The sequence below is a fragment of the Carya illinoinensis genome, chromosome 7 (genome assembly GCF_018687715.1).
Source record: "Carya illinoinensis cultivar Pawnee chromosome 7, C.illinoinensisPawnee_v1, whole genome shotgun sequence".
In the NCBI taxonomy this organism is placed as follows: domain Eukaryota; kingdom Viridiplantae; phylum Streptophyta; class Magnoliopsida; order Fagales; family Juglandaceae; genus Carya; species Carya illinoinensis.
In genome coordinates, this window is record NC_056758.1 from 39007193 (window position 1) to 39026605 (window position 19413).

The 19413-nt window shown below is 37.9% G+C and overlaps 2 protein-coding genes across 8 annotated transcripts in view; one reads left to right on the forward strand and one right to left on the reverse strand.

Moving 5' to 3' along the window:
• The window catches only part of LOC122315066 (uncharacterized protein At3g06530), a 34461-nt gene extending 19440 nt beyond the window's left edge, over positions 1-15021 (forward strand). For all 7 annotated transcript variants that reach the window (XM_043130770.1, XM_043130774.1, XM_043130771.1 and 4 more), the window contains 12 exons: positions 1740-1951; positions 2056-2266; positions 2384-2566; positions 3076-3171; positions 3269-3336; positions 3457-3805; positions 10153-10365; positions 11049-11735; positions 11844-12253; positions 12735-12975; positions 14002-14172; positions 14518-15021. In XM_043130770.1, the coding sequence (XP_042986704.1) occupies positions 1740-1951; positions 2056-2266; positions 2384-2566; positions 3076-3171; positions 3269-3336; positions 3457-3805; positions 10153-10365; positions 11049-11735; positions 11844-12253; positions 12735-12975; positions 14002-14172; positions 14518-14748 (3072 nt within the window). In that variant the 3' untranslated portion in view covers positions 14749-15021. The remainder of the gene's footprint in view (positions 1-1739; positions 1952-2055; positions 2267-2383; positions 2567-3075; positions 3172-3268; positions 3337-3456; positions 3806-10152; positions 10366-11048; positions 11736-11843; positions 12254-12734; positions 12976-14001; positions 14173-14517) is intronic.
• A 339-nt stretch (positions 15022-15360) lies between these two features.
• On the reverse strand, positions 15361-19376 carry LOC122315378 (subtilisin-like protease SBT4.3). Its single transcript, XM_043131251.1, has 10 exons — positions 18786-19376; positions 18513-18613; positions 18287-18384; positions 18074-18217; positions 17883-17985; positions 17289-17805; positions 16848-17170; positions 16632-16743; positions 16295-16508; positions 15361-16211 (listed from the first exon to the last, which is right to left on the reverse strand). Exons 1-10 carry the CDS (start codon positions 18861-18863, stop codon positions 15646-15648), a joined length of 2256 nt encoding a protein of 751 aa, XP_042987185.1. The 5' UTR covers positions 18864-19376; the 3' UTR covers positions 15361-15645.
• Between the last annotated feature and the right edge of the window lie 37 nt (positions 19377-19413).

Sequence of the window (19413 nt, forward strand, 5' to 3'; positions counted from 1 at the left end):
TTAGCCTTATTAGGGATGCACATGATTGGGAAGTGAATGTGCTGGTGGAATTTTTTAACTTGCTGTATAATATTCCTATTGTTGCCACAACCGAAGATGTGATTGTATGGAGTCCTTCTAGAAATGGGAAATTCTTGGTACTCTCTTTTTATGATGTCATTACCATACAACAAAGGCTCAATTTTCCTTGGAAGAATATTTGGAGAAGTAAAGCACCCACTAGGGTTGCATTCTTTGTATGGACAGAAGCTTTGGGGAAGATTTTGACCATTGATAATCTTAGAAGACTTGGCCTAATACTTATGGATTGGTGTTGTTTGTGCAAGAATAATGGTGAAACAGTGGACCATTTACTCCTAAATTGTGAGTTTGCTAGGGAAATATGGAATTACTTATTCAGCAGAATGGGTATGGCATGGGTGATGCTGGGTAGGGTGGTTGATATGCTAGCAAACTGGAGAGGGATCACGGGGACACCATAGATCGCAGCGGTGTGGAAGATGGCTCCAATATGTATTTTTTGGTGTATTTGGAGTGAAATAAATGAGAGACTATTCGAGGATCATGAACATTCCTCGGATGAGTTTCAGTGTTTTTTCTGGAAGTCTTTGTTCTTGTGGGCCATTGCCATAGATTTTAATGACCTCAACTTCCATGATTTCTTTGTAACTTCTTCTAGCTCTTAATTAGGTGTATGCACATGTATACTTCCAGTGTACCCGGGCTATGCCCCTTTATTTCAATAAAATTACTTATTACTTATCAAAAAAATATGAAAGCTTAGTCCATTGTAATCTATAGCTAATGCTCAAAAGGATTTTTTTTTTTTTTTGAAAAAAGACGTGTAAGTTCATCCTTTTCCTTTCTCGATCTTTGAAGTTCCGACCATTCCTCTTCGTCAAAATGCACCAGAAAAGACATATAGTGGCCATCTTCCACACTATTATAAAGAGACCTACCTCCCTTCTGGGCATTACCCATGCTAACCCCATTCTGCTAATTAAGTCATTCCATAGGGCTTTGGCTTCCTCACAGTCATTTCATGGGGCTTTGGCCTTCACCACTTGAACCAACCCTCAGATACTCAAAATTAATTGAGCTATATGAGGGTTTGCTTCTTATGCTTATGTGAAAAGAAGCCTGTACATGTGGAATCTTTGCTGATAAAAGGATTGTCATACTGTTACTCTTCCTTTAGACATTTTCTTTGTTTGTTTTCTTTAAAAAAAAAAAACAACTATATCGAGATTGCTGAACCACCCTGTTTCTTTGTCCATGGTGCATATTTCCACACAAAAATCTTAAGGAAATTTATTCAATGTTAAAATTCTTTAGTTAGGGACCATTTTGTTTTGATTTTTTTGGGCTTGAAAGATCACATATATTAGGAGCAAAAGCACGTTTGAAAAGGAAATAGGATTGTTTGTGTTTCAGAATGGTTTCATATCTTTCCATTGATTAAAAAAAAAGGAATGGTTTCATATCCTGCCAATCTAAACTTAAGTGCTGTAAACTTTTCTATAATTGCAACATAATCGTCTTGCATGCATAGAGTGTGAGTGTTCTAGATGTTGCTTTGTTTCTATTTTTTGATTATTACTTGTTGTGATTATTATATTGTATTGAATATATCAAAAAGGAAAAATCTAATTAAATATGCTGGCGAGTTTTTTGGAGTGAATTTACTTTTAGTTTGTTTTAGTGATGTGAAGGAAAACGATTCCTTTTGGATTTTGCAGATATCCTGTTCCTCTGTTGGTCAGATGCTCAATTTTATTCTCAGCCAGGAAAGTCTCATAATTAGTTCAGCATATGGAAAGAAGAAGAAGAAGTTACTTGAGCGTAGTAGGTCAAACCTTCCTCATAACGTGATATGTAAAGGAGGAGATGCATTGTCTTTACTTAGCTCTCTGCTTGATGTTTTGCTACTGAAGAAAGACATTGCAAACAGGTCTGCTTTTTGGAATGTTTCTAATTCTGAATTTAGTAAAATTCTCTGTGGTGTTGGAGCAAAGTACTTTCTCAGACTAAATTGATTCAATTTACTGGTTGCAGGGATTCTCTATTAGGACTCTTATTTAAGCTTCTTGGCAAAGTCTTTTCAGATGAATGGATACAAGGCACTCTTATCCAGGATGAAAAGGTGATCCAAGTATCACCCAACATTTCTCAGGCCATGTCTAGCGCAATGTGTTACATTCAGCAGACACTGTTAGTAATCCTGGAAGATATTTGTGCTTCACTTATCAATGCTGTTCCACTTAAGGTGTGCCACCCATTTTTTTGGATTTGGAAAACATCATTTGGCGATGCTAACAGTCTCTATTACTCTCCCATTATTTATTCATTTTTTTAAATTACGCTTGGCTCATGTTCCTTGCAGGGTGACATCATACATGAAACGAACATCAAGTTGTTGGTCAAGTGTGCCAATTCTGCGAAAGATGGAGTCACCCGTAACCATGTATTTTCACTTATTTCCTCTGTAGCAAAGGTCGTCCCAGAAAAAGTTTTGGACCACATACTAGATATTCTTAGTATCATTGGAGAATCCACTGTATCCCAGGTTTGTTGATATATATATATTTTTTGCATAGATTACGATGTACCACAGCTAATTTTATTTTAATTTTGTGACTAAACATGGTATGTCTGTTGGATCAATGCCCCGTTACCTGGATAGCCCTTGTACTCATATAGAGGAAAAAATACAAATTTTATGAAAGCTTAGGGACTTTTTGAACAGCATATTAGATATTTTCTCATGCTTTCAATTTCAACCTTAACAGTTTTAGTTGCCTGATGTATAATGTAGAATAAAGTAGGTACGGTTGGTTGGCCAGCTCCGGCTTACTCCACCTAGGTTCTTAATTAAATTCCCTTCTCTTTACAGGAAAAGAGAAAAAAATCTACTGGCGAACATAACTTACACATCCATATGGGATTGTACCTATTATCTCACCCTTCACTCCTTGTGTATAGGAAGAAGGGATGACATTTAGTAAAACAATGATTGGAAGGCATTCTAAATCTTAGATCTGTACTAATCACATAATCTTTCTAATCTGTCTGCAGATTGACAATCATTCTCAGCGTGTATTTGAGGATCTTATATCTGCATTGGTTCCATATTGGTTATCAAAGACACATAACGTGGACAAATTACTTCAAGTAAACTATCTGTCTTTAGCTGTCACCATCTCTTCTGCTCCATTGGCTATAATTATGTCTAGGGTAGTGTTCTAATTTGGTTGAGTTTTTCCTAAAGGTTTTTTTGAAGGTGCTGCCTGAAGTAGCTGAGCACAGAAGGCTGCTAATTGTTGTATACTTATTAAGGTAGCATCAGTTTTTTATAATGGTTTTTTGTTACTCCTGCTTAAGGCTGCTTAAATCCTGTTTTTTATAATCTTTCTTGTTGGTTCTTCATCTCCTGCTTAAGTTCGTGCTCCTCCACAGGACTCTGGGAGAACATAGTAGCTTGGCTTCATTGCTTGCTCTTCTATTCCGTTCATTGGTTTCAAGGAAAGGATTATCTTGCCTTAAAAACTTGTGCGATTCAGAGAATTTCACATTATTGATGCACAAAGAGTGGGAGTATGACTTTGCATTTCAAATTTGTGAGCAATATTCATGCCTGATATGGCTTCCAGCTCTTGTTCCGCTGCTTCAACAAATAGGGAAAGGTAGTCTGTGTCAAGAACTTTTTATGGAATTGCTATTCACATTGCAATTCACTGTACATAAAATGGAAGATCCAGAGTTCGCTGTCAAGCTTGAATCGGGGGAAGATTCAGATGATATTCAGGTATGAATCATTTAGCTTTTTCACTCCCTTTACTATAGCTTTCTGAATCATTAATTGTTTGTTCAGAAGGCCTTGGATTTGTTCTTCAGGAACCTCTTGCCTGCATTCTGTCATCATCTGCAACTTTTCATTGTACTTTGCTATCCTGTTATTCACTTCCGTATACCGCCATTCAATATTTCAGGGCTCGCATAATAGTTTAAAGCATATCTTTTCTGAGGGCAGGGATGGTAAATCCTCTTGAAAACGAACTGACCCAAAATACTAATCCAAAATTGACTAGCATCAGTTGTCACCCATCAAAGACTTGTTTTGCTTTAGATATCTATACCATTGGGATTTCCATTCTGTGTTTAGATATCCTTTTTTTGATAGGTAATCAAGAATTAAGAATTATATTCATAAGAAAAGGAATGTAACAATCCAATCCCAATATTATTAGGGATTTAATATTGATAATTTTATTGGGTCTAAATTAGGTTTAATGGGCCATTTTGGATAAGCTGATGGGCTATTATTTATTGAGGTTTGTATAATGTGGATCCTAAATTAGACCATATAATAAATTTATTTATTTGTATCTTAAAATATTATCAAAAATATTTTATAATGAATTTTTTCAAATTCTATTAATAAGATGTGTAATTTAATTCAAGTTATCATTATTGTTATTATTATTATTTTGATGACGGGGGAATTGCCCCATAGTAGAGCCCTTAGGACTCACCCATGGAACCTAATAGAATAAATGTATTTAAGTATTTTAAGCTCTCTCTCTCTCTCTCTCTCTCTCTCTCTCTCTCTCTCTCTCTCGGGTGATCACGTTACAATAGATCACATTGTAACTGATTCAAATTGAAATGTTGAAGCCCTCTTTATATTTTGTCCTAGCAAACCACCTTTTCTAGAATCAAAACAAGCCCCCAGGTTGAAGTTGATATACATTGCACCCACCAGTAGTACTCTAGATCCCTCCATTTCGTAAAAATGACTTTATTCTTAACCGTGGGGGAGTGGGGTGTTATGAGGAAGTATAAACTAAGTACATAGAAAGTATACATGAGAAGTACCTAACTAGGGTTTACAATCGAAAGTAGAAAATCATGGACATTTAGACCATTTAAATCAAGGACCCCCACCTAGAAAAACAAGGTTTTAAAGAAGAGAACTTCAAACTCATCTATTGTCCTCTGGTGATCCTCGAAACTTCTATCATTTTGCTCCCTCCAAATGCACCAACGCATACTTATAGGGACCATCTTTCATATTGCTACCACTTGAGGATTGCCTTGAAGTCCTCTGTAGCTTGCTAGAAAATCCACCAGCCTACTAGGCATGGCCCAGGATAATCTTATTCCCACAAAAAATCATCCCATGAGGTCCTGGCCACCTCCCAATTAGAAACTGGTGATCGAATCTTGTGTAGGAATGCTGTTCAAACAAAAAACTGCTTTTAGAGGGGCTTTTGTCTTCCATAGATTCCTCCATGGAAAAGATGTCATGCCTTGGCTAGTTAGAACTTGGTAGAATGATCAAATTGTGAATCTACCTTTTGTGGAGGGGCTCTAGCTGATCTTATCTATGGTGCCCTTAGTCATCCTAGCAGAATATAGTAGGCAAAGAACTCGGTGATAACCTCCAACTCCGAATCTTGTGCAACCTTATTGAAATCTACATTCCATTGAGGGGAGCCGTGAGAGAAGAACAAGAGATCAACTATTGAAGCATCCTTCACCTGTACAAGGTCAAAAAAGGTTAGGGAATGTTTCTTTGAGGCTTTGTTCATCACACTATTTGTCGTGCCAAAATTTGACTCCAGAGCCATCACCTATTTCAATACGTGCAAGGCTTAAGATAGTCTCCCACCCTTTTCTAATGTATTTCCACAAGTGGGTTCGCGTACCACATTCGAGCACCATCCTCCCCAAACTTCGATTCTATAACAGACTTCCATAGGGCCCCCATTTCTTGTTGGTACCACCAAAACTATTTACCACCAAAGCTTAGTGTGGTGAAAAATAATCTCTTCAGCTCATCTAGGAACGGTTATGGTCTTTGAACCTAGTAATGATTCCTTACCACAGAGGAATCATTTTCCATATAGCAACAATATGGGTGTGACTCAGAAGACCTCTCCAACACCCAAAAATGTCCACAACCCTTTTGGGCATTACCTGTGCCACTCCGGTCCGATTGAAGATGTTGTCCTAAGAAAGCTGGCACCTTGCAGTGTATGTAACGACCTGACCCAATAATTGTAAGGTTGGAAAATTGATCATTTTTATTAGGCCTAAATTATACTTAATGGTTCATATTGGATAAGCTCACGAGCGATAAATTATTGACGTTAGTTAGGAGTTTTAATTTGGATAAATAACTAGGTTAAATCTCATTTATTATTATTATTTTTTTATGTCTGGGAACCTTTCCAAGGCAGGGCCCTTTGGACCCACCCCTACAGAGTAAACCTTGGTCCCGTGCACCGCATCCTCAAAAGTTTCCCTGCACAAAACTGGTTAAATTATTGGCTTCTCATCAAGGGGTGTCGCCTCAAATGATTGTTTGCACCCATGAGGTGTTTAATTTTGGACTTTTTTTTTTTATTGTTTTTATTTTTTATGTCGGAGAACCTTTCCAAGGCAGGGCCTTTGGACCTTGACCTTGAAGGGAGTGATGCCCCAAGGCGAAGGCCTTCATCACTTGGGCCAACCCCTTGGGGTTAAATCCCATTTATTATTTATTGAAGGAGTTAAGACTCCTTTTAGAATTTAAAAATTGGCCATTAGAAATTTATTTTAATTTAAAATCATCACTAATTGAAGCCCCCGACGTAGTCTCAGTCACTATCAATCCTACATTGAATGAACTATTAGATCATGTTTTTAAATTCAAACTCTCTTATTGAATGATCATGATCAAGTCAACTCGAACTCAAACTTGTCGGCACCCTCTCCCAAATCTCTCTATACATATCTCCCTTCTGTATGTTATTTGGTAAAAAACTATAAACCTCCATAAGTTTAACGGATGAACCCCAGATACCCAATCCAACACCATGCATGACCCATGTTCACCACGCCAATAGTCGACTGCCTCATTCCTCTCACAACATTCCTCACGTTTTCTCTCTTCTTCTAGTTTACCTGATTGATTTCATACCAGAAATATTGGATTAACGCTGCGAGTTAAGTAACTTGATCATAATTGGGATTAACAACGTTAGTTAGTTATATATATTATTATTATTAAAGCTAGTTCTTTCAAAGCCAGTGTTTACGTACCCACATGTCATGATATTTTCAAGCACGTAATTCATCATGTTTCATTCTGCATATTATAGTTATGTATGGGGGTGAACACCGACCCATTAGGCACAGTTTTTGGGCAAAACCGCTGCCGACCTGAAACCCTTGGAGCAACTGACCGTCACCGGTTGAGGGGGAGGAGAAAAACCGTCCATATCGACTCTGGCGGTTCACGGTCGGTTCTCGGTTCCCCTTGCCGACGATGGTTGTCAAAGAGAGATAGAGAGTTGCAGAGGAGAAAGAGGACGTGAGAAACAGAAAACATATCGAGGAAGAAGGTGGAAGAAGACTATACAAATTGGAAACAACACCGTTTGGTTTTAAATCCAATGGCGTCGTTCCACTTATTTTTTTTTGCTCTGTAATGGATAAAACAACGCCGTTTGGTTTAATACCAAATGATGTCGTTTCAGTTGTGTTTAAACACAACGAAAGGCGTAAAATGACACCGTTCCACGGTTTGAGCTGGCCTTAAACTGCGATCGAATTGATGACATTTGGTTTTCATAAAATTCTGCTACCCGCCGACCGGTTCCAACCTCCAGCGGTTGGTCTGATCTGTTCCCGGCCAGTTTGGCAGTTTTTTGTACACCCCTAGTTATGTATGTATTATGCATCTTACATTACATAAAACGTGTAAGTTTTCATAAGATCAAGTGTAAGATAAACTCAGAACAGTTAATCAGATGACCCTTCAAATGCATGGTACCAATGCAGTTTCAGGGTTAATGTGCAAGCCACGGACTCAAGCGTGGTCCACCATAGTATGCCAGAATACTATTAGCGGCTCCCCTTGCAATTGCGGGATGTGGGGCTAGTGCACAACCTCGCAAACAAGGTTTAGTGCTTTGACTAGTCAGATAAATTAGACCAGTTAGTTAATTCAGATAAATCAGTCATGCATAGCATAAACATCAGTATGATCAAGCATGATTTTAAACTCTCAGCATATTTGATCATACTGATGTTATTGTTAACTGTGGGGAGCGAGGTGTTACAATGTAATTGTAAATGATCTGCTGTTTCCTCATTTTTCTTGTACAAATAACTCTAGTCCATAACAAAAGACCACATTTCCTCATATCATCCTAAGGATTTTCCCAAGGGAAGCAATCCAACCAAAAAAAGCTACCTTTGGGGGGGTACCTTGCATCTCCAAATGCTCTTCCAAGGAAAATGGTTGCTGTGTTGAACTGATAGATTCTTGTAAAAGGATTGAACCGTGCATCTCCTACTCCCAGCCAAAGTCCATATTATCCTATCCACCACAGCATTACTTGAGCTGCTTTTAGAAATTAGATGTTCACTCTGATGAACTGTTGGAGATATCCATCAAATCTGCCACTATAGCCTCCTTATCACGTGCAATCAGAAATAGAGTAGGGAATGTGCTCTTGAGGGCCCAAGCACCACACCAAACATTGTGCCAAAGTATTGGCATACTGCTATTGGTAGACTGATGATGTCACAAAGACAGAACTGGAAAAAGTCAGATACCTCATAAGATAAGGGTTTGGCATGAGTTAGGGGTACAAGAGTTTATTAAAACCTGAAAAGTGAAAGAGTAGGTCGCACGCAAGGGAGGACAGAACCCCACTTCTACTCACCAAGGAGAAGGTACTTTTATTTCGTTTCTTCTGGAGTGATATATATCAGTGCCTGGACTGGGGGGTGTTGGCCCATGGGAAAACGTTTTCAGATGCGATTATGAATCGAACCAGATTGAAACATTCAGCTGTTGATGGACAAACTTTGCCAAAATGTATACTGGCCGAAAAACTCTAGAGCCCATACCTACTTCAAATCTAAAGTGTACCACACCCCCCCCCCCCCCCCCCCCCCCCCCCCCCACACACACACACACACACACACACCACAAGAACAACAATTAGCATTTTGAAAATAAAATGTTATTCAAGAATTTAGAAAGGAACCTATTTGTGGGGGTAGGATGGAAGATCAGTCCTTACTATGGGGGATTTTGGCAAAGAATGAAAAGGGAGAGAGAGAGAGAGAGGTGTTTAACTCTTAACCTTGAATCTCAATTTTTGTGATCAAGTACAGATTGGGATTCAAAGTTAATCGCTACTTGGTCTTGCTCTCTAGTTACTCCAGTTTATGCAAGGATTGAATGTGTTGGAGGCTAAAATAGAGGACTAGAAAAATTTGAGAATTGCTTTTTTTTATCAGTCTCTGGAAAGGGTCTATTGTTATATGGCTCCCAGCACTGGTTTCCTATGGAGTAGATATGTCCAAGAGGATTCCTCTGGAAAGTTTTCCAACAGTTTTACATCAGTAACTGTTCTACTTTTCTTTTTCCTCGATCTTTTAAATCTTAGAATGTAACTTCTATGTTGGTGTTTTCTACACCTGATTACGCTCCCCAATGAATATAGTAATTCTTTATTAGTGGTAAATTTGTTGCTTATTGAAAAAAAAGGAAATTGTGCTTCTGGAATGATATGGTGCTTTACTCAAAGTTTAAATTCTATAAATGGAAACCTTACTTTCCCAATGGGATCTAACTAAAACTAATTCATTTGTAAGCCACGGTTCATAACTCTTCAATTGCTTATGGAACTCCATGGATATGTACAAAATGAATCCCTTATTGGGTAAGCTGAAGCATCTACATGCACTCTTGATGATAAGGTGTCTATGACTATTATTCCTTGAACGTGATCATATAATATTAGTGGAAATCCCTATTCTTTCTTTTTTTTTGTTTTGGTGCGTAGGCCGTATGGCCCGTATTGGGATTGCCATGAGAATAGTTTTCAAAATGATTCGTGCACTCTTATGTTTTTTTATTTTTGGGTGATAGATTATTTTGCATGTTGGGCGATCAACACTATCAGTACGTTTTATATATGTTCTGAATGTGTTTGAATGAGCCAATTTGAGACTCTGACATCTGTCTCAACCATATCTGCTGCTATATAGTTCTTTTAGCCTTTTCCTTTTTTTATTTGGGTTGTGGGTATCTATGGTAGCAAGCAATTTAAAATTACAACGATGATGATGGATGCTTTAATTTCGCAGAGAACACTTGGAGAGCTGATGGAACAGGTTGTTTTGCTCTCACAACTTGTGGATGCTAGTAGGAAGGAAATATATGTTGTTGTCATCAGGAAAGAATTAAAGGAGTGTCTGCGAGCTGTCTTGAAATGCGTTACCATGCATATGATCCCTTCAGCATACTTTAAAGGCATTATCAGATTGCTTGGCCATACGGATGGAAACGTGAAAAGGAAGGTACACCCTGTGATAAGACCATTTGTATATGATTTGTATACGATGAGTTTAATAGGATTTGCATCTGTAACTAGGCTTGGAGATTATCATTAATGTTGACTTATGGGGTCTGAGGGCACTTAGTACGCTTTACTTTAAATCAGTTGCATGCCTAAATATAATTTTTTTTCTCTTCATTCTTACCATTTTGAATGTGTCAATTTTCCAAGTACATAAATTGGAAGTCAAGTGCGACTTTACTTAGTGTGTTACTGCTACCTTTTCTGTTTGGTAAATAATGGGATACCCATTGTAAAACAATTCAAGTTGGTTTTAATTTGAAGTAGATCTTGTGACGATGAGATGGAAAAAAAGAAGATAGAAATAGTAACCAAAAGTGACGAAAATAAGTTTGAAATGTTTTTACCTATTAAAAAAAATGTATTTGAGGTTCTTAATTTTTATTTTCATAATCGAATGCTTAGAATGTTTACTGTTGGTCCATAATAAAACTCCTATGTCCCTGGTAGTATTACAGTGTATCAATTTTGCACCTATACTTTGATTGTGTTAGGATAAAAGAGCTTTGGTGTAGTAGTGGTCGTATTATCCTTTATTTTGATCTATGAGCCTAGATGACTTCAGTCATTCAAGTGCACTATAGTTATCTCGTTACTTCATAGATGGAGTATACTTCAATGCAGGGTCTTGGGCTTCTATGTGAAACAGTCAGGGGTCATGACTCGGTTAAATCAAAGCGTAAGGGTAGAAGAGGCTTCAACCCAAGCCCAAGTAGTAATTGGCTGCATTTGGATGAGACTGCTCTTGAATCATTTGAAAAGATGTCTTTTGAAATTATTCATTTAGTTGATGAATCTCTCAACGATTCAGATACTTCCTTGAATCTGGCAGCTGTTTTGGCACTAGAAGCCCTGGCCAGTAGGTTTCCTTCTAATTATTCTATCTTTAGCAAGTCCCTTAGCTGTGTCGCAAAAGGTATTACTTCACACAACTTGGCCATATCCACTGGCTGCCTTCGTGCAACCAATGGTTTGGTCAATGTGCTTGGGCCAAGGTCAGTAGCCGAGATTCCTCTCATAATGGACAATGTCATAAAGATGTCTGGCAAAGTCTCTTCACGTTCAGATCTAAAAACAAAATGTGGTGATGGCAACGCTCCTGTTTCGATATCGACTCCCAAGGAGTCTCTTGCTCTGTCTATTCTTCTTGCGTTGGAGGCAGTTGTAGACAAGCTGGGTGGTTTTTTAAACCCATATCTTGGAGATATCGTGGAAATCTTAGTGCTTCGTCCTGAATACATATCAGGATCGGATCCAAAGTTGAAATTGAAAGCTGATGTCGTACGAAAGCTCCTTACTGAGAAAATCCCGGTAAGCCATCCTAATTAGAGATCTAGTATTTTCTTTGATCTGAAAACCCATGGAATTGGTTTCCGGTTCATTTATCTGTTTAAACCTGATTTTTATTTTCTTTTCCAGGTGCGACTTGTTCTTCCGCCTTTGCTAAAAATATACTCTAAGGCTGTTCAGTCTGGAGATTCAAGCTTGGCAATTGGTTTTGAAATGCTAGAAAAATTAGTTCGTACGATGGATAGATCATCTATTTATGGATACCATACAAATATTTATGACCTTTGCTTGCTTGCTCTCGATCTACGCCGCCAACACCCTGTTTCAATTCAGGATATAGATGTTGTAGAAAAAAGTGTCATCAACGCAACAATTTCTCTGTCTATGAAACTTACTGAGACCATGTTCAAGCCTCTTTTTATTAGGAGTATCGAGTGGGCAGACTCGGATGTAGAGGAAAATGCAAGTACAGGAAGCACCAATATTGATAGGGCTGTATCTTTTTACAGCCTCGTGAATAAACTTGCTGAAAATCATCGGTGGGTAGACATCCTGTTTATGTCTTTGCTACACTATTTATGGTTTCTATTTTTTTTTTTTTTTTCCTTTACTACCACTAATATACCAATCTGTATGTTATTGGTTTGAATTTTTTGTCTCTTGATTTGTTTGAGTAGGACAAACCTAGGATGGCTTCCTGAGTACCAAGTTCAAATAATCTGTCCCTTTGTGGGTGTTAACCACCCATATGGGTGAAATACGAAACTAGTATGAGAGAGATTTTCTTGAAATCTTACTTGTCAAAAAAAAAAAAAAAAAAAAATTTCTTGAAATCTTTCTGGGACTTTTAGCTCGTTCTCTTCCATCTTTCAATGGTATGTGGGGCATACAATTATATTATTTCAATTAAAATCTTTGATTGCACTTAAAAAGACAATTATTATTTCAAATTCTCATCCATGTATGCAACTCTTATGCTAACATAAGCAGTCATCTCATTCCTATTTATCTATGCTACAGGTCCTTATTTGTTCCCTACTTCAAATATTTGCTCGAGGGTTGTGTACGTCATCTCACTGATGTTGGAGATGCAAAAACTTCTGGTTTGATGCGAAAGAAAAAGAGGGCCAAGATTCAGGAAGCAGGCAAACACATGAAAGAGGAAAACAAATGGCATCTCAGGGCATTGGTCATATCATCGTTACATAAATGCTTTCTCTATGATACTGGGAGCCTTAAGTTTCTCGAATCAAATTTTCAGGCTAGTCACTCTACCACTATCTCTGAAATTTTTTAGAACGTGGAATATATTTTTAATAAATAAATAGCTGCTATTTATATTACTTCTCCAAATAAAGATATCACTTTTAATAGATACATAACTGCTGTGGTGTTGTATCTAGTTGCCTTGACGTGGCCTGGTTTGGATACAAGACTCATATCATCTAATTATTACAACTTTTCCAAATTCCCACACAAAATATAATAAATAATTCAATTTTTTCAAATCCAAAAACAATAATAATATTAAAAAATAATATTTTAACAATATTTTATTCAACTTTCATCTTAACTCATCTCACCTCAATTCATTATCCAAACTGCACCTTAGATTTTCCCATTACCAAGATTCACTGAGTTCACGAGTTCCCGTTAAGTGATATGCTTTTCAGTAGGTTTTTATTATCCAGCCGCTAGGATGTGGGTTTCAATTTCACTCTCCAGAAAATGACTTGCATGGTCATGGTTCCACGTGGTTCAAGTAACTTTTTCAAATTTCAAATAAAAAAATAATATTCTAATAATTAATTTTTTAATATTTATATTTAATTTTTTCTCTCATTTTGCAAAACTCAATACAACATCTTAACTCAAACTATTTCACTACTATTCATAGAATTTTCGTCTTATCTCATTATCCAAACATGTCTTTAGTCTTTTTTACCCTGTATGGTTTCTGTTTGTGCGTGCTGATAATTATAATAGACTTATTCAAAGAGACGTTATTATTTTCAATTTTGTTGTACCATAGGGGCCATAAACGATCATGTTAGTCGAATGAGTTTGAGAGACGAGTGAGTATACACTACATCTTTCTGAAATTTGAACTGAAGATGCAAACCGGAAGAAGTAACGGGAATTTCATTCTTAAGATATTGTAAATCTTTTACTTATAAAAAAAATAAAGATATGAAGTTACTGGAATTACATTCTTAAGATTTACATTTATTTTTTAAGTTCTTTGTTATATCCTTGTATTGATTTTATCTAGGCATCTATTTTGCAGGTTCTGTTGAAACCCATTGTCTCACAGCTTGTCATAGATCCACCTGCTTCTCTTGAAGATAATCCTAACATACCATCTGTGAAGGAAGTTGATGACTTATTGGTTCTTTGCGTTGGTCAAATGGCTGTTACTGCAGGGACTGATCTTTTATGGAAACCCTTGAACCATGAAGTAAGTATACAAGCTAGTTTTCTTGCTGTAGCAATTTGTCAATTCCCATCACCAGAAGGATTAACCTTTTGCTTTTGAACCCAAAGTTATTGGTCTTTAAATAATTGGGTTTAAAGATTATATGCAAGAATTTTTGGGTCTTTAATTTCACAATCTGATAGAGGTCTACTCTAACTTGTATGATCTTATATCTGTAATTCCTTTGAACCGTAATTGCCATGCCTTTTATATTTTTACCTATCAAACTTTGAGGCTCTGACTTCATCTCCATAATTATCTGGAACAACAGTCTCTCTCTCTCTCTCTCTCTCTCTCTCAGTTTTCCTTTTTCAAATTGTGTTGCAGGTTTTGATGCAAACTCGTTGTGACAAAGTGCGGTCTCGAATTTTGGGCCTGAGAATTGTTAAATATCTTCTGGAGAAACTGAAAGAAGAGTATCTGGTACTTGTAGCTGAAACAATCCCCTTCCTCGGTGAATTGCTGGAGGATGTGGAGCTACCTGTTAAATCTCTTGCACAAGAGATTCTCAAGGAAATGGAGTCCATGAGTGGTGAAAGCCTCCGGCAGTACCTCTGATATTTTCGGTGTAGCAGATACGGGCTCTTGGGCCGTTGCTTTTGGTAGAGCTTTTCTGGGAAAGCTGTAAATTGTAGATTTTGCTTAGGAAAAGAAAGAAAATTTTGTAGATTTTGATTTTATTGGAGGCTGAGGACAACCAACAAGCTCAAGCTCGGGTTTGGGAATTGAGAATTTACTTGTAAGGTTAAGGCCCTGTAATGAAATTATTGTGTCAGCAATTGCCTCATGTATACTTATTTCAGTTCTATATAAGCAGTTTTTATCCCTTAAGGAATCCCTCTACTGTTATATCAGTAAGCTCTACGTAGTTGTAGTTATTGTGTTATTATGGAACGATCACAAACAGAGTCAGTGGAAAGGAAAATGCTACTCTTTCTGCTATGGCTCCCGTTGGAAGTTAGCATCGGGACTTTTATTATTATTATTATTATTATTATTTTTACTTCATGATTAAGTAAGTGCTTTTTTAATAATATTGTGATTTTTTTTTAAAAATATCTAAAAGTGTTAAAAAATATATATAAAAAAATAGCAAATGTATATATATATATAAAAGCGGGAGCTCCCAGCTGTGGGAGCAGCACCGCAACAAGGAAAATATTCTCGATGTATGAAATTATTTAATAATATTTTTAATCAGTTGTGTTTTGTAGATACATGGTGAACTGTGGACACTTGAAAATAGATTATTAAAGAATATACATGGTAAATATTCTCGAATTGTTACAGAACTGCATTGCAACAGATTAAAGTGCACAATAGGGAGGTGATATTGGAACGATGCATCTATTTATGGCACTTCTACATCTGGGCGATATAGCCTCGGATCTCAATTTGGATCCATGATGCTGCTTTTGTGATATATTGAAGAACTTGTTGGCGAAGGTTTTGTTGTTAGTCGTGAGGGACTGTAGGCAAATGCTGATGAAGGACTGTGTAAATTACGAGTGGGGTTCTCACCCCATGCACACCATCACTCCAAACAATAGAACCTGATATAATTGGCATTTGTGATAGGTATGGTCCTCTAACCGTCACAGTGAAGCTTTTCTCTTCTCCAACGGCAGAGAATGAAAGAACAGACGGTTTCACATGGATGTGGATCAGAGGATCTGGTATATCTATGGAAGCATAGTAGGTTGAGTCTGGCGAGCCAACGTTTGTAACTGTTCTTCTGAAAGTGCCTCTGATCTTGTGGCCATCTTCAATGGCTAAGGAGAAGGAAGGATAGTTGAGATGCCAACCCCTACCAGGTTTGGTGCTTTCACAGACACTGCGGTCACCTGTGACTAGTCTTAGGGTTGTCGTGTTGTAGCCTTGGTGGCAGAGAAAGCCGATATAATCACTAGCAGATGCGTTGAAGACCAGCCCAGGATCCACAGCCTTCGCAGGGTTTAGGAGACCAGATCCATAAGCGAATTCCTCTTCATTTTCATGTCTATCTGGGTCCATCATGTATGCTAAAATGAAAAAAACAACAATGTTAAAACGACTCTTCATGTCTCAAAACATTAAAAACAAAAAGCCTATCTCATTACCTTACCTGTGGTCATGAGTGCGGATTTGATTGCTGCAGGAGACCAACTTGGGTGAGCAGCCTTCACGTGAGCTGCAGCTCCACTAGCATGAGGGCAAGAAATTGATGTTCCAGAGTCTATAAAGTACTTGGTACTCCTGGTATCCTGGTCGTAAACTGAAGCAGGTCCAATGGGAGACCAAGCAGCAAGGATATTAACACCCGGTGCAGAGAGATCAGGCTGTGATTATTATCATTAATCCAAGAGCTCAATTCAGAAAATACTTCCAAGCAGTTTGGTATTATATAAAAAAAAATTAAAAATTTACAGTTTACTAGTTTTTCTAGTTATCTTTTCTTTTACCTTAAGAATGTCAGGAGCAATCGGATTGGGACCTCTAGATGAAAAGGAGGCAGCTGAGGGAGCCACGGTATCTTCTACTTCCTCACTTACCAATATAGTAGCTTCTGGATTACTGTGAAGATGGTCATCATCATCATCGTTATTACTTCGAATATTATGAAAAAAATATAACTTAAGCAATTGTGTTAAGAAAAAAAGATTCAGGGGGTTGCTTACTTGGAAGATGTTATGTAATCTAATACTTCAGAAATGTTTTCTGTACTGATGAGTGTGGAAGGCAGAGGGAAAGGAGCAGCTAAGTTATCCATAGGTCGACTAGGCATTATGACACCCACTCCATTTGCCATGATGATAGCAGAACCATCTGAGCGCCCTTCACATAGAACAATTTTACCCTCAACCTTTTTAGAGTCCAACGTGCCGGGATAGCAGTGACTCGAGATTTCGGAGATGGAATTGGCAGAGTAGTTTGTAGCATCTCCAGCCCAAGTCAAAGGAAATAGGGTCCCGTTGAGATCAAAGCTATTTATAGCAGATCCCTATAATGTGTTGATTCACCATCAATAAAAAAAAAAAAAAAAGCACTTGTCAGCTTGAAGCTTTGGGCCATTTTAAAGGAGACAAAAGTAAAGTGTAGTTTACTGAACAATACTTCACCGTGTATATCTGTCCATTTCCAAGAACCAATTGGGACACAAATCTCCTGTCAATACTGCTAGCCGCGACAGTTAGTAACCATGGCGAGTAGTTTTGGACCACTGCTCGGTCTGGTCCATTATTTCCAGCAGAAGCTGAGGTCAATATCCCCCGCATCATTGCATGAAAAGATCCGATCGCTACTGGGTCTTCCCAATATGGAAATGCATATGGTGCTCCAATAGAAATTGATAAGATGTCGACTCCATCAGCAATTGCATCATCGAAAGCTGCAAGGATATCTGCAGCATAGCAGCCAACACCAGACCAACAAACTTTGTACACAGATAGTCTCGCATTTGGGGCTCCACCCCTTGCATTCCCCATGGCCAAGCCATAGTAACTTGCTCTGGATACCTTTATACCTGCTGCAATTGCAGCAGTATGTGTACCATGTCCCCGGGAGTCCCTTGGAGACTGGATGTCTTCTGGAGAATAGACACCTCGGCTGTTATAGTATCGAGCTCCAATGATTTTGCTGCAACGATATTAGTAATTAGATGAGCTATCATTTATCGAGGAGATTAAGAAGGCCAAAGAAGACAGATTGCTCACTTGTTGCAGGTGAAGTTTTCATTAGTTTGGCAAGTTCCCTTCCATTTTGCAGGTGGAGGGCCAAAACCTTTATCATTAAAGCTATCCGATTCTGGCCAGATTCCTGTAGAACAACAGTAAGTTCAAAACTTTCCTTTAAGTTTAAAACTGAGCCTGAAATACAGAGAAATATTGGAGTTCCACATTTCTACCCGAATCTATTATTCCAACGATTACGTCTTTTCCTCCTCGAGAACGTCGAACATGGGATCGAGTAAATCCCAAGAAGTCCCATGATCTTGTTGTATGAAGTTCAAACATCGTGTTAGGAAAAACTGACACCACTTCTTCAATCTCTGCAAAGGAACATCAGTTTAATTCATGCAAATAAAGATCGGTCTTCAATACATGCATGACAATCTCACCTGCAAATCTTGCAACTTCTTCATCTGTTAGTTTAGCCGCAAATCCATTAAAACTCTTTCCATAACTGTAAATTAGTGAATCCTTTGCAGCTGTAGTGCTGCAATTCAAAGTTTCAAGAACCAGAATTATTCTCCTAATTATGAGTCCCTACTACTTTGTTATAACGATAATGGAAGCCAGTGAATACTAACGATCCATTTAATGACTCCATTATTTGTGCAGTACCTTCCGAGAACCTTTTCCAACATGGAGCAATGCATGACATGAGGTGTGGATGCCCCGAAAATTCCGCCCCTTGGTTTTTCCCCCATGTATACAACATGGACCTGAATTTGAAACCATGAAACTAGGAGTTGATCACCAAATCACTATGCACTCATGTGAAAAGCATCTAGTGGAATTATGCGAACTATACATCTAATTCAACTTAAAAGGCGTACGATTTTAGAGCACTAAACCTTATTATAAGAATAAGCACAACAGGAAATTCAAGCGTACCTTTCGCTCCTGGCAATTGCAGTGCATCACAAAAGCTGTTATGAGGTAGAGAAGAGCAAGTAGTCGTGGCTTGGGCATTCTGATGTCGTTTCCTTCGGGACCTTTGTGACCGGTGAAGGTGAATTTGGTGTCTCATGTAGGATGAGATTTCAGGTTATTTATAATGAACATGAATATTGGAGGGCTTGTCCCACAGCATTTGGATCCCATCACTTCCATGAATGTTAATGTTGTGCTTTGGTTGCTTATGAATTTGTGATTCTCATTCCATTATTCAATACTAAAAGAAGAAAGGGAGTTGCCTTGAATCTTAGTAGGTAGATATTTTCGTTTTGCTTAATAAGAGATGAGCATACAATTTCCAACATGGGCAAATAGCAACTAGCCAATACCTCTGAATTCTTTTTGTAGAACAAAAGAGTGTGGAGATGAGAAATTTGTTTATACTCTCACGCTCTTTTTCTTCCTTCTCTTTAATATTGAAACTTATTCCCTATTCCCCTCACTTTTAGAATGGGGAGTGGTGCCAATGAAAAACAAAACATTCACAAGAGTACACGTACATCGTATTTTGTCTGTCATTCATAATCCATTGGTCGGCTCTGAAAACTCTTATTTTAGGAACGTT

Coding starts and splice junctions, on each gene's coding strand:
- LOC122315378 (XM_043131251.1), bottom strand. CDS start 18,863: ATGCCCAAGCCACGACTACTTGCTCTTCTCTACCTCATAACAGCTTTT. Junction 18,614..18,785: donor GCAATTGCCAGGAGCGAAAG/GTACGCTTGAAT, acceptor TTTCAAATTCAG/GTCCATGTTGTATACATGGG. Junction 18,385..18,512: donor TTGGAAAAGGTTCTCGGAAG/GTACTGCACAAA, acceptor TTTGAATTGCAG/CACTACAGCTGCAAAGGATT.